The 15,455-nt window shown below is 33.1% G+C and overlaps 2 protein-coding genes across 2 annotated transcripts in view; both read left to right on the top strand.

Annotated features, from left to right (window-relative positions):
* LOC149482718 (Kv channel-interacting protein 4-like) overlaps positions 1–15,455 on the top strand; it is a 93,539-nt gene that overhangs the window by 6,867 nt on the left and 71,217 nt on the right. The gene's annotated exons all lie outside the window — the stretch shown is intronic.
* Positions 8,928–11,322, top strand: LOC149482720 (uncharacterized). Its single transcript, XM_089703350.1, has one exon. The coding sequence runs from the start codon at positions 9,101–9,103 to the stop codon at positions 10,022–10,024; it is 924 nt and encodes a 307-aa protein (XP_089559476.1). The 5' UTR covers positions 8,928–9,100; the 3' UTR covers positions 10,025–11,322.

The raw sequence follows: 15,455 nt of genomic DNA, 5'->3' as shown, positions 1-15,455 counted from the left end.
CGAACACATGACCGAACCACCGTATTCATGATATAAAATTCAATTACTAACAAAACTAACAAAACCTATTTTTGTTCACAGATTTCCGGCTGCTGTGCTATCGCTTGACGCATGCCTCTTTATGAACTTAACAATGGAAAAGCTCGCTTTTCACTAACTTTTCTATTAAGTGTTAACTGTGAAAATTAACTAAAATTTTAACTCAGCGTGAATAGTCGTGATCATTATATTAAATAGAGTGTTCTAGTGATTTAGTCGAGATAATAAAAGGGATAGATGTATGAAATTGTGTGATGTGCGTACGTGTCGTTCGGTGATGGTGCGGTTACGTTGAGCGAGCGAGCGTTTGGCTTACGCTGGGTGCGCAACGCCACGGCGTCGTCGCTGGAGGGTCGAGCGGGTGCGGGCGAGGCGGAGGAGCCTGCGCCCGCGCCCGACGCGGAGGCGCCGACGCGACGCCGCCGCCACCGCCCGCTCTACCGCCGCCTCTTCCAATATGTCCGCACCGCGTGGACGGGCGTCAAGTTCGCTCTAGGTAACGTAAGCCTCATTAAAACATCGAACTATAGCTCTGTAGTTACATTTCGCTCGTCATTAATTCATTCATCACGCTCAGTAAATTATTAAACTCAACGATATACATTTACCATGTCTTTAATGAATTGTACGAAAACTAGTTTATTTTACTTGTAACGTATTTTGCAGAAAGTCATTATAAAATAAATAATGAATAAAATTATTGTATATCCATCATTGTAACTGAAACCTGAATCTCTAATAAATTGGTTGTTCATTTATTATACAATATTTTATCTTGTACCTCCATCCCAACTTTAATCTTTGCGAAAAATCTTCTCTGCTTCAAAAGTTGTGAAACAACAGAACAGTAAATTAAGATACTTCAAAATTAAGTTCAGTAAGTTGTTTACAAGTTGGGCGTTCTGAAAATATACGACATACTTTTCAAAGTCCCTATGATTTATTCTCTGTTGCATTATACTTGTTGACGACACAGGCAATTAAGTTCCTGACCTTATAGAAGTAGGAACAGTAATTATGAGTAATAGAGACTTGCAATTCCATGCTATTACAGAGGACAATTAACTTTTAAGTACTTCTTAGATGGGAATTCCAGCCACCTGTTATTGTATACAACTAAAAATCTGTACTTTTGTCAATCGATAAAGCTATTAATAAAAGAATGATCGTAAAACTCATACATAATAAGATAACACACATAAAAAACATGATTTTATACGGAAAGAATTATAAAGTAACTTCAAGTTAATTAACAAGTTCTGAGAAGACTTACAAGAAGCGCTCGTATGATCATCGAAGTATCATCATCTTACGGGTTCAAGAGCACTCAAACTCACTTCTTATAACATAATCATACAGTATCAATATATGAAACAGCTAAAGACCCTATATTTCAAGATAAATATCAAAGTCTTTCATATTCTAGAAGCGTTCAACGCTTAATTACACTGGCCATAACCATAAAGGAGCGCATAGTAAATTCTGAGGTAAGCTCGGGTCAGTCCATACAGTGTGAGGTCATAATTCTGATTACGACTCTATTTATTAGTGGTAAGTATTACGTGAAATATAGAAAGGGTAAATGGTGATAACTTATATTTTGGTATATAATATTGAATGCATGGTGATAACTACTTAGGTTAGTTTCTTGACGACTATATTAGGCAATGTTTCAAATAGTATGTGTATATAATTATCTACTGTTATAAAAGAATTGTACCTTAGAACAATTTTTAATCTTTGGCATAAATCCATGCAACGTCATATAAATGCTATTTTTAATTATGTTTACTACTTGTCGAATATCAGTTAATGTTTCTGAATAATATCAATTTTCATAAGGCTCCCAGTAATAATTAATATTAACATAACAATATTATTTTAAGGAACAAAAAAATCCATGTATATTAAACTCATATCCAAGTATTCTACTTATCTGCATTTAGTTTATATTTAAGAGCGCCCTAAAAGTCAACAGTTGAAACAAAGCCAAGTGTCGTTTAGACGCGTAGTTGTTGAGAATTATTGGCGTCATAGCACAACTCAGTACCGCATTGTATTTTGTATGATATACAAAGTCAACCCCGGAATACATTGTTTCCGCACCAAATATAAAACAATTGTTTTTAAAGTACGTAAACACGGAGTTCAAACATTCAATGAGATGTGTCGAAAAGAGACCACTAAATGTGAGTGTGCGAATGGTAAAAAATGTAACTAAACCGAGCATGACCCGTATCGCGAAATCAAATCCCCTAAGTGAAAATGTGCTCGAAGAAAGGGGTAATTTTTCAAATGAGAAAAAATCGAAACCGAGTTCATTGAGAAATGAAAAAACTGTGAGGGACAAAGTAAAAGTGAAGAAAAAAGTGAGGTTTTCAGACGCAAGAACGACCTCTGAAAAGATTCCGTTCAAGGAATGCTTTGTTAATTTTTTTCGTTTGTTATGGAACTGTTATAGAACTAGGGCTATACCTGTGGATAGTATTAAGTCTCCGCTTTTCTTCGCGATTCATACTTCAGTTTTCTTCATTATGCTAAATATTATCATAACAAAGTAAACAAGATTAAGATTACTTACACAATTCGTGTTATGCCAAATTCTCTTTTTATTTTAGTGTTCCCATTTTCTAAACTTCCTAAAACATAATTACTTACGCTATACTAATAATTTTATTAATAAACTTAAAATATTACGATGCTCAAACCCCTTATAATGTATAAGCTACGCTCCAACATACATGCGAGGTTCTCCAATAAAATATTCTAATAAGCTTGTTTCTGTATACACGCTCGTGGACGAGTTTCAGTAACATTTCCTAGTGAGCCGGGTCACAACGTGATGGCCAACTTTATCAAACAAACTTAACTCTTCTCTAACTAATGAAATTTCTGATGCGCGCTCTATCGATTAGTCAAACAAGTTTTTGCATGAATAATTTATTATACGTTGGCGGGTTGGATGTTTTAAATAACTTTAAAATTATTTACGCATTTAATTAATGCATTCGTTAGGCCTTTTCCACTAAATACCATTCAGTTTATGAACACAATATATTTGCATGTTATTTTAATTTAATTTGTGAATGCGTTCATTGTAATTTTGGTATTTATATTTTATTTTCATTGTTAAATTATTTGATACGTATTACATTTGAATAGATCCACACCGTCAAATGACTTTAAACATAATTTATATTCTAAAAATATTAATCAATAAAGGATTCAAATTAAATCACTGACATATTTAGTTTCATAAAGTTTACAGCACAGATCTTGGTAACTAAACTATGGTTATATAAATGCCTTAGCGATATAGAAAACAAACTTTAAACTTCCTAGCCTTGAATAAAAGATACACAGCTAGTGGGACACGAACTTTTATTTAATTAAAACTTGATTTTCCCGAGACTTTTCCTTGCAGCGAATATTTTATTTTGTAAGCAAAAGTTACTGTGATATGTGTCAATTTTCATCATACTGATTTGAATTTATATCTTAGATCGCATTGTAGGTACACGCCACATTTATTTTAATTCCTAGAAATAGCTTAAATTTGTAATAGCATTAACTTGGTATGAAGAGTGTTTTGTTGACACATAAAATATTTTGCAGCTTTGTTCTACTTCTGTCCGGTTTTTCATACATGGTTTTATTCAATCTTTAAGAAAAGATTTAATTATGATAAGTAGTGTTACTATACTATTTTCAATTTCATAGTCATAATTCGGTTAATTATTAATGGAAGTGGATAATATTTAAAAAAATGACTGATTGTTAATCAAAACAAAACGTACTTTTTTATTATATTGTAATTAACACAAAGGTTATGATAACATGTTACTAACGGCTCTGGGACTTTATAACAAATGTAGTTTTGTGATCGTCATGGGCGGCGTCTATCACCTACCACCAAGTGTGTCGCCTGCCCTATTGCCAGGGTTATTATAAAAAAAAAAGGTATCCATTACGACAAAATGTCCAACGTCTAACGAGTGTCATAACTTGTAATCGTAAACTACAGATGCTACAGATACAGACAGACCAATAAATAGTTTGTCACATCATCTCATAACTTCATCGTATCTATACATAATACCATAATACACTTGGGATCAAGAGCCAAAATAACTTATATATAACGATGATATTGTGAATACATGCACATAGGTAAAGAAAAATCAAACGTTTGCTAAAATTATGAAACATCCGGATGAAAATTATCTTTTCCATAGACCTCTTCTATATACTTATGACAATACGACTAATAATTAATTTTACAATTTATAACCTATTATCACTATATGTATATTTCTAATAATTCAATGTTAAAATCAATGAATTCAGTGTAATTTACCGCTGTAAACAGGCTAATACTATCTAAACATGTTTCATCAATTTCAGATTTGTTGGACATCGTTATGAGGTTAAAATTGGTTTTGGGGAGTAACGCCTAAACACACAATTCCGAGGGATAAGTGAATTTAAAGCCTGTATGGAAAGAAAACATTATATATTCAAATTCAATTTGATGTATTTGGCTTGTTATAAATGCGAATCGAATATTTTAAGCAGTAATCATTCCTTACTACAGAATTAGGTATATTCGATGAAATATCATCGAATATACCTAATTCAGGAGGCTTTCTTACTATTAACGTATATATTATGTAGTATGTACTATGTATAACAAATCAGGTAAATATAATAAATTCCAATATTATTTAAGTTCTGAACAAACACAATAGGTCAATTGTTGGAATTTCCGCAATAAATAAAATTTTAATAACATTGTCATTCACAAACTTGATTATCTATACTAATCTTATAAAGCTGAAGAGTTTGGTTGTTTGAACTCTGGAGTCACGGGTCCGTTTTGAATAATTATTTCAATGTTACATCACTATCTAACATTTAAATTTTCTATCTAACGTTGACTAAATCGAGGAATCATCACGCGAAGACAGAGTGAAGCAATGCGGGTAAAACCGCGGAGCACAACTAGTCTTTAAAACAGACACCTACTCCAGTGTAATAATATCCCAATTACGGTGTTGACTTGTCATGTAATTTATAAGGCTTGTTCAATTAATTAGAGAAACGGTAGCTATCGTGACTGATAAGGGATAATATGCCAATGTATGTATGTATGTCTCCAGTTTAATTGCAGCTTTTCTATGGTTAATGCTTTCTGTAAAAATATTTTCTACAACTGACGCGCGCAACTTAATCGCATTGAAAAATCGGTCATAGTCTTATGTTATATTGGCTACCCTTCTCGATAAAATATTATATTATGTAAGAGACATAGATCATTTTTAATTCGAACGGCCAGTTAGTAGTTGTTCCTGAGATTAGCTCCTACATCTTGTACAAAGGGTTTGCAAAACTCCACTTTGTAATAGTTGATATAATTATGTAGGTACCGTGTATTTTATTGATGGAACAAGAGCTATTCGTGTGATAATTTATCTTAAACAATAGAATTTATATATTCTACGTTGCCAATTTATGACAAAAACCACATGTAAGAAATGAAAATATATCAATTAATAATTTTTACTAGGTATAAGTAACCTTTACTATGCAGACACAATTATTCAATATTTCATAACGACTAATAGATTAAAAACAGCTCCTCAGTGAATAAATAACATAGACTTCAAATAAATTTATAGCATGAACATTTCTTTAAAAGAGATATTCCTAAGCTAATGGTTAGGGAGCCAGCAGCAGATTTTATGACCAAGTTCCTCTCAAGCGGTAATTTGTAAAATGCATCAAAGTATAGTATTATGAAGCCTCGTGAACGTCAGCTGGAGCTCGGTTGGGGGGATGAGCGGCTGTAGCCTCCCACGCACGTAGGAAAAAAAAATATATTCAGTCATTTCCTCTCAGCTAAAAATTTGTCAAATTGTAGCTAACCCAATATCTCAACGAAAAAAAATAATCAGCTGGTTACAACGTGGTGTATTAAACGTCAGCTGGTGTCTCGAACATGAAAAAAGAACAATTATTTTCCGTGATTTCCTCTCAAACAAAAATTTACCTGATGATAGCTTATATGTAACTGTGGATAAATATATAAGTCAGCTGGCTGTATCTTGGTGGAAAAACCGTCAGCTGATACTTTGAAAGTTATTACATAGGAGTTAGACAGAAGCATCTATTGCAAATTTATATGCATCAGCTGACTAGGTTTTCCTCAACTTATTGCTAGCTGATTTTTTTTATTTATCGCATCAGTATATTAACAATCAGCTCACAAATTTTCATCTGAGAGGAAATGACGTATCTTTAATTATTCGACATTGCGCTTCAATATAAGAGTTAAGTTGAAATAAACATTCAGTATCAATATTTTTGAAACGAATAAGTATGAAATCAAATAATTTTATATATTTAAATAATTAAATAATCAATTAGCAATAAATGAACTAGTTACTCGATAAATAATATTTATTATATAAACTTGATAAAAAATGATAATGAGAACAATATGATTTATTCGTTTTCGCTCTGGCTTGAGTCACTTTCCTCTCTTTCCGATTCATTATCAGAGTCGTTATATACCAACGATGTAAGTTTTGCAGGACGTCAACATAAAGTCAGATTGAAATAATTTCTCGTAAATGTTAATAAATGTTAAATGAAGAGTTTGTTTGCCATATGTACGGATTTAATCGTCTAAAAAAGATCAATGATTAACGTAGTTATTTTTATTTAATACTTTTTAGTGTATTTTTCAACACGAATCCAACGAGCCCAAACTTGATACCTAAAGTTGAGTCAATATATTACCGAGTTCCTATGGCCACCTTCCGATTCCATCATCAAATCAGCTCTATATCATGATAATGTTTCATCGCTATCCAATTTACATACGTATACAAAATTTCAGCTCAATCGGTTACCAGGAAGTGAATCAACTTTACTTGCTTCATTTCAATTATGTCATCGAGATTAGACAAAAATGTTCATAAAATAAAAACTACTGGGCCTATCCGAATAAATCCGAATCCGAATTTTTATGGGACCAATTCGACACCATTCCGCATCAAACAAAAAAAAAAAGAATCACGTCAATCGTTTCAGAAACCTCGGAGTAATTGGTGAACGTTTTGGACGAGAAACTACAGTGGGGAGCCCATGTCAACACCGCTGCAGGTAAGCTCAGTTCTGCTGCATATGCAGTCCGAAAAATAAGGCATCTCACCGATGAAGATACGGCTAGATTGGTTTATTTCAGCTACTTTCATAGCATTATGTCCTATGGAATTCTACTGTGGGGCAGGGCTGCAGATATAGAAACTATTTTTATCTTACAGAAAAGAGCCATTCGCTCTATATATAATTTACGTGCTCGGGACTCACTAAGAGATCATTTTAAGAATACTGGTATCCTTACTGTACCATCACAGTATATATTTAATAATATCTTGCATGTACACAAAAGCTCTGACTTAGACACGATTATGGCACAAGGAACAAGAATAGAATTGAAATGCCATTTTTCCGATTAGCTAAAGTTAAAAATTCATTTATGGGTCAAGGTATACGCTTATACAATAGAATTCCTCACAATATTAAAGAGTTTAGTAGTTCTAAATTTAAAACTTACATAAAAAATGTACTAGTTCAGAGAGCGTACTACAGTATTCAGGAATATATGGACGATAAAGACCCATGGAGGGTTGTCGCGTAAAAACCACAGGACAGTTCTTTGGCATATTATGTAGTTAGGTAGATATAAGTTACATATTATGTAAATTTATTGACATTAAACATGACATGCAACTATGGAGTTTCTTGCCGATTCTTCTCCATAGATACTGCTTTCCGAATCGGTGGTAAATGTTAAAAATACTATGTAATGACGATTCGAAAGTGCTACTAAATAGTAGTCTAATTGAATAAATGAATGTTTGAGTTTGAGTTTGTTTGTTTGAACATACATAAAAAAACATACTGGCCGAATTGATAACCTCCTCCTTTTTTTTGAAGTCGGTTAAAAAATCAGCTAGCAATAAGTTGAGGAAAACCTAGTCAGCTGATGCATATAAATTGGCAATAGATGCTTCTGTCTAACTCCTATGTAATAACTTTCAAAGTATCAGCTGACGGTTTTTCCACCAAGATACAGCCAGCTGACTTATATATTTATCCACAGTTACATATAAGCTATCATCAGGTAAATTTTTGTTTGAGAGGAAATCACGGAAAATAATTGTTCTTTTTTCATGTTCGAGACACCAGCTGACGTTTAATACACCACGTTGTAACCAGCTGATTATTTTTTTTCGTTGAGATATTGGGTTAGCTACAATTTGACAAATTTTTAGCTGAGAGGAAATGAATGAATGTATTTTTTTTTCCTACGTGCGTGGGAGGCTACAACCGCTCACCCCCCCAACCGAGCGCCAGCTGACGTTCACGAGGCTTTATAATACTATACTCTGATGCTTCTGACGAATTATCTCTTGAGAGGAAATAATGAACCCAATTTGCACCTGGCTCCCTAACTATAATTTATTTTCCAAGAAATGCCATGCTGAATTTGTATAATATTATATAACAAAGATTAATTTCTTTTTCTGCGAAATTCGCAGTATTTGAAAATTAATTTGCTCTGTTGCTTAGAATAGTAATCAGTTTTTAGATATAATTTAAATTGAGGTATTTCGTTTATTTTTTCTTTTATAAAACTATATTATAACGGTCTATACAACGCGAATACGGGAGTCTATTATGATTTCATTTATATTAATTACCCTGAGCTTAATTACCTTCTGCCCCTATATAATAACGCGCAAAATTCCTATATTCATTTCATAAACTTACATCAACAAATGCACGATAAACTCATGTATTAGCCGTTGCGCCGGGTGGTCGTGTCGCACGTCGCGTCCGTTACCGCATTTAACTTTTACGAAATTGTTTTACGAAAGTATGTAAAGTTTTCAAATAAAAATTCGTGCAGGACTATTGCGACGATCGTGCAGTCTAGTGTATATAAATAGTCGTCTCGAGTTAGTGTTTATCGTGTTTAAAATTATATACTATGGAGTGTCAAAAGTGTAAAAAAACTCTATCTAAAAAAGGAGCTCATTTCGTGTGTCAAGGCCTCTGTCAAGGCACTTTTCACAAAGGATGTGTAAAGGGTCTAGCAGCCGATCTAAAAGCCGGCAAAAACCGCATATTTTGCAACAATTGCGAAGAAGACGAGTCCGAAGATGAGGAGGGAGAAGAAGTAAAACAGGGCCTTCAGCAAATCCTAAAGGACATACAGAAAAAAGTTAGCGTTATACCCGGATTGAAAAAGCATTTGGATGACATAAAACAAAGCATGAGTATGTTGTCGGAGAAATACGATACCTTATTAGCGGAGCAGGAAATGTCAAATGCAAAAATTAATAAACTTGAAAAAACAGTAACATCAATTTCCAATAAATGCGTATATCTAGAAAAGTGTAACATTGCCTTAGAACAAAAAGTTCACGAAATTGAACAAAATACGCGAAAACACAATTTAGAGATTGTAGGAATTGAGCAGGTGCCAGGTGAGAACGTAAAGGAAGTAGTTAATAAAATAGGAAAACTATTAGATGTTAGCTGTGACGATATCGAATGGGTGAGGCGAGGCCCGCAGCGAAAGCAGCAGGATGATAAACCAGCCCCCATCACCGTGGGCTTCAGGACCTCTGGAACTGGCACCCGTGACAACTGGCTGGCTCAGCGCCGCAAACTCTCCGAGGTTAACAGCAGCATGGTAACAGGAGGAACAAAACTGAATAAAGTTTACATAAACGAAGATCTAACTAAAGCCACACGATCTCTACTATGGAATACGAAGAAGCAGCTCACCGGGTCCTACAAATACATATGGGTGGTCAACGGGAAAGTACTCGTAAAAAAGGATGAAGGCGACAAGTCCTCATGGTTGAGATCCGAATCTGACATACGTGATTTACTCAAAAATAAGTAGGTTAATGCGTTAGTATATATAGGTATTTAGTTACCTAATCACAAATTACTAATTATTCTGATTTAAATTGTATAAATTCACCATTATAATGACCCTTCTAAATAATATCGAATCCATATCTGAGGATTCAATAAACGCCGTTAAAGTAAATAGTTTTGATACATGGATATCTACCATACAAAATACCTACAATAGCAAAGATAAAATATGTTTGTTGCATGTCAATATTCGCTCAATGAAGAAAAACTTTAGTGAACTTCTACTAACGCTGGAAAGTTACTTAAACCATATCGATATACTGATTGTAACCGAACCAAATATAAACTTTTCTATGTTAAGTTTTTATAATATAAAAGGTTTTAATATAAATAGTTATACTCGTGAGGGACGTAGCGGGGGGGGCGTGTTGGTGTATTCGCGGGAAGGGCTCCGCGCACAGGTTGACAACCGAGCGCGCGCTATTACCATGCGAGCGGCGGAGTGCGTTCCCATTGTACTGCACCATAACGACGAGATATTGCACGTAATAGGTATTTATAGGCCGCCAAAAATTAAAAGACAGGATAAAATTGTACATTTTCTTGAAGACTTACATACATTACTTGAATCTTTTCCGAGCAAAGAGAACGTAATAATCTGCGGGGATATAAATATTAATTTGTTAAACAAAGAAAATAATCATGTCATTGAATACGAGACCATAATGTCAGAGTTTGGTTTCACTAAGTGCATCGATAAAGTAACGCGTAAAGAAATTGTATCAGAAAAAATTGTCGAATCTTGCTTAGATCACATTTACACACGAGTACCTACTACGAGTACTATCAACTCTGCTGTTATTGAACATAAAATATCGGATCATTATTATGTAGCTGCATCGATACAATGGAACCGTGCCTCCGCCGCGCGATACGAGGCCTCCACCCTGTCGAGGCCCCTCGCACCTGTGCGCCGGCGCGTTCTTGACAACCGTCTAGTAAGGGATAAACTATTGTCTACTGATTTTAGTCACTTAATGACTATTTCGTGTCCTTTAAAATTGTATAACGAGTTTTCTAAGTTATTTAATAATATATATAACGACTCTTATAAGACTAAAATAATAAGGCCTAGCAATAGAAATAATAAAACATGGATAAATTGTAATTTAAAGAAAATGCTACTAGAAAGAGATAGACTATTTAAAATATGGAGTAACGAACCAAAAAATATGTTAAAAAGACTTGAATACACTAAATACAGGAATAAATGTACAAAAACTATAAATAGATGTAGAAATGAATACGACAGACAGAGTATATTAGACTGTAATAGAAATATAAAAAAAACTGTGGGAAAGAATAAATATGTTAATGGGGAAAGAAAGATCTAGTCTAGATAGTTTTATACTTAACAATATGAGTAAACAGGGTAGTACCAAAGAAATATGTAATAACTTTTCAAATACTTTTACAGACGAAATTTCCCAAATAAAACATTCATGTAATGATGTCTGGCTCGATAGGAAGGACTATGTAAAAAAGGCAGACGTTTGCATGAGATTACAACCTGTTAGCGAAACATAAGTTAAAAAAGTTATAAGTAATATGAACATCAATAAGGCACCAGGTAGTGATTTAGTGCGCATGTCTGATCTTAAGATTGTAGTGAACCAAATAAGCCCAGTCATTGCGAGATTAATTAATATGTCAATAAAACAACATATATTCCCAAACAAGTTAAAAGAAGCAATAGTTAGACCAGTTTTCAAAAAAGGAACCCGTAATAATTACTCTAATTACAGACCCATTGCTATATTATCTAGTGTAGACAAAATTATAGAAAAATGTATTATTAATCAACTCAGTAATTATCTTCAAAAAAAACAGTATATTAAATTCATGTCAACACGGATTTCAAAAAGGAAAAAGTACAAACACCTTATTATCTAACTTTACAAACGAAATAAATTCACACCTTCATAATAAAAACTTTGTTGTAACAGTGTTATTCGATTTTAAAAAGGCGTTTGACACTTTAGAAACGAATACCCTTTTAAACGCAATGGAGGAGTGCGGGGTCGTAGAGCCCCTTAACAATTGGTTACGTGACTATCTTACATCACGATCTTTTAAAGTTCGAATAGAGGACACTTTCAGTGACGGGAAAGCGGTTCAGTGCGGAGTCCCTCAAGGTTCAGGCTGCGGGCCTGTGTGCTATCTTATGCACGTAAACAGTCTGTGTGGTGTATTGAAACATTGTTCAGCACACATGTTCGCAGACGACTTATGTGCCATGCGCGCGGGTACGGACCTCACGGAGACCTGCCGGCTCGTACAGACTGATATAGATGCAGTAGTCAAATGGTCACATGACAATGGAATAGTCTTAAATACTGATAAAACTAAGCTGCTAATCGTACATTCACCATACCTACCTCTCAGTCAAACACATTCCATGTTCACCCACACTTTTGAATGCATCCATAATCAATTTAAAAATTGTATTTGTAAACCGATTGAACGCGTGAAAACTGTCACATATCTGGGCATGAGGGTAGATGAACATTTTTCTTGGACTACACATATAGACTATATATATGATAAATTAAAAGTATTGTTAGGTAAATTCTATCATATAAGTTACAAAGTTCCTATAAAGACTTTAAAATGTCTGTACATGGCCCTTGTGGATTCAATACTTAGTTATTCTCTTGATTGTTATGGACTTACTACTAAAACTAACTTAAACAAATTAGAAAATATGCAAATTAGATTCTTAAAACTCTTGGTGAGTAAAAAAATAAAACATAAATATAAACATAACTATAGAATGCTATTTAAATTTTGTAATATTCTTCCAGTCAGCCTTAAGCACAAATATCTTCTTGCTGTAAACAACCATAGCTCTATTCCTTCTCTTAATCTGTAAAATACCAATCATACAACGAGGTCAGTGACCTCAGGAAAATATGAAGTACCTAGAGTCAACAATTATTTTGGAGATCGAACTCTAGATAAACGTTTAGGTACCATATTTTCTCAATAGCTTACCAGAGTACATACGAACAGAAGCAAATATTCACAAATTTAAAAGATTATTAAGGAAACACCTTCTTCAGTCAATAGAATGCTAAAACACAAGCTCATAAATAGATATACCTATTCACTTAATATTATATTTTATAACAGATAATAATATGATATAATATATTTAGTTATAGATAGATATATAGATATTTTATATAATATATTTAGTTATAGGCTTGATCCCACAGTCAAACTGCATGTGCAGTTTTGTGGGACTTAGACTTAAGTTATTGTAATAATTTGTAAGAATAATTCCAATAAATAATAAATAAAAATATTTATAATTGTAATAATAGTCAAGTAAAATAACTTAGGCAGAGCCAAACTGATGACTAATAGCCTCAATAAAAAAGAACTCGTAAATCTTATTAAATTTCAATGAATTATGTTACTATTTGTTGTGTCTAAACATGTTAATGTAAATTATATTATTATGAATCATAATTAGAACAATAGTAACCAATCCGCTTTTAAAATGTATGTATAAAAAGTAAATAATATCACCTTCATAATCACCCCACATAAATTTACTATAAGTCTTTTACTATAGAGGTATCTACCTCATTCTAACGTTGAAACTTTGTGACAACCCTCCGGCCCTTGCCATCAAAACTTTAAGTACTACATTTTGTTTTAGATTGAAACGAAGAATATATTATTCACGGTTTTATTCTGAACGCATTAGCACCTCATACAATATGTGACATTTGGTAATGCAATAGTATGTAAAATTTAGAGGAGTTAATGCTTTTCCCGGGAACACAAAATTACACATTTGCGAAATAGCGTTATTAATTAGTCATGTTGTTTGTTTGCGAAGTGTTTAGTTACGTTACGAGCAAAATAAATATTGGAAGCCATATTTCCGAAGCCAAATTCAAAATTTACGTTCAATTTCCTAATGTGTAACATATTCTAGAATGCGAATATTGGCAAAGGATTTAATGAATTAATGGGCTTTGATAATTAACATGTAAAATACACAATAACAAAGAACATTTTATTTATCTAAGAATTATTTTTATTTAAGTTAAAAAAATATACATTACACACATAAAATATATTCAAATAAAGATAAAAGGTTTTCGAAGAGACCACGTACAGAGTGATGTAGCGGAGGATGGCCTTTAATAAGATGGATAGACGACCTGATTAAAATGGCAGAGAGCAGCTGGACATGAGCTGGACACATAGTTCTTTCGATCGATTCGGAGACGTTTGAGACATGCCTAAAGGACATCATATCTTTAAGAACAGAAATATGAACTGCGAAAAGTATACGTATATATTGTCATGAATAACATGTTGTGCCCATATAAGTCATTTTGCTACAAAGTATACGAAACCCAAATTAAATACGATATAAAAATTCTTGAAAAACATCAAAAACCTGCAAAACACCCGTCCTCTCCCGAAACATAAAACACTCCTCGTCTGTAAACCGTTCAAAAGATTTCCCGCGCAAAATTAATAAAAAAGTAAACGATAACAAAGGCTAAGGTCGTCTGTTAATGAACCTGAAGCTCGACGGGAATAGATTTAGAGTTTACGTTCCGTAGTATATACAATGCACATCGCTGGGAAATAGGAAATTTCAGAACAATATTATAAAAGTTCTAGAGGAAATTAATCTAAAAACGTTTTTCGAAAACAATTTTACATGTTTCCTCGTTATTAGAATTATTTTAATGTATGGATCAACAATGATTATTGCTCGAAAATCCTTTATACATAAGTAATATATATTTTTTAAATTATAAGTACAAAGGGACCTTGATGTTTTTATTCTTATAATGGAAATTGTGAAATATTATTTGTATTAATATTTTTATAGTCAAAGTATTTATGAATATTACATAAATATTTCAGAACCTCGGAAATCCTGAATACACACTTTAGGGCGACGAAAATACACTGAAATCGTCATTCATAATGTCGACAGACAAAAAGGCGTGGAGTCTTTTCAGAGGATATTTTATCATAATAATATTTGTTCAAACCCTACGTTCGTAACATGACCCAAAACATTAAAACTTCATAAATAATATGAATTATAGGATGCGTTCAAAGATATTGTTTATGTTAATACTGAAACTAATTATGGATTTATTTTATACTACTACTACCTAGTGTTTTCCTACTAGCTTATACATGTGCATGTGATGTGATGCAGAAAATTTTAAAATAAACATTAATTTATAATAAATCAATGGTAACTCCAGGATTAAAACCCACCAATCAACTTTTAAGCACGTTATTTCTATACAAAAACCTTAAAATATTCGCTATTAATCAACGCACTCTGTAAAACAACAGAAAACAAAACTATAAGCGTCTCAACGCCCTTCCCTGTCCATGATCTC

The sequence above is a fragment of the Colias philodice genome, chromosome 14 (genome assembly GCF_061535455.1).
Source record: "Colias philodice isolate Cphi_HAF_F1 chromosome 14, ilColPhil1 Martin Lab GWU primary, whole genome shotgun sequence".
In the NCBI taxonomy this organism is placed as follows: Eukaryota; Metazoa; Arthropoda; class Insecta; order Lepidoptera; family Pieridae; genus Colias; species Colias philodice.
This window is presented reverse-complemented; position numbering and strand designations above follow the sequence as displayed.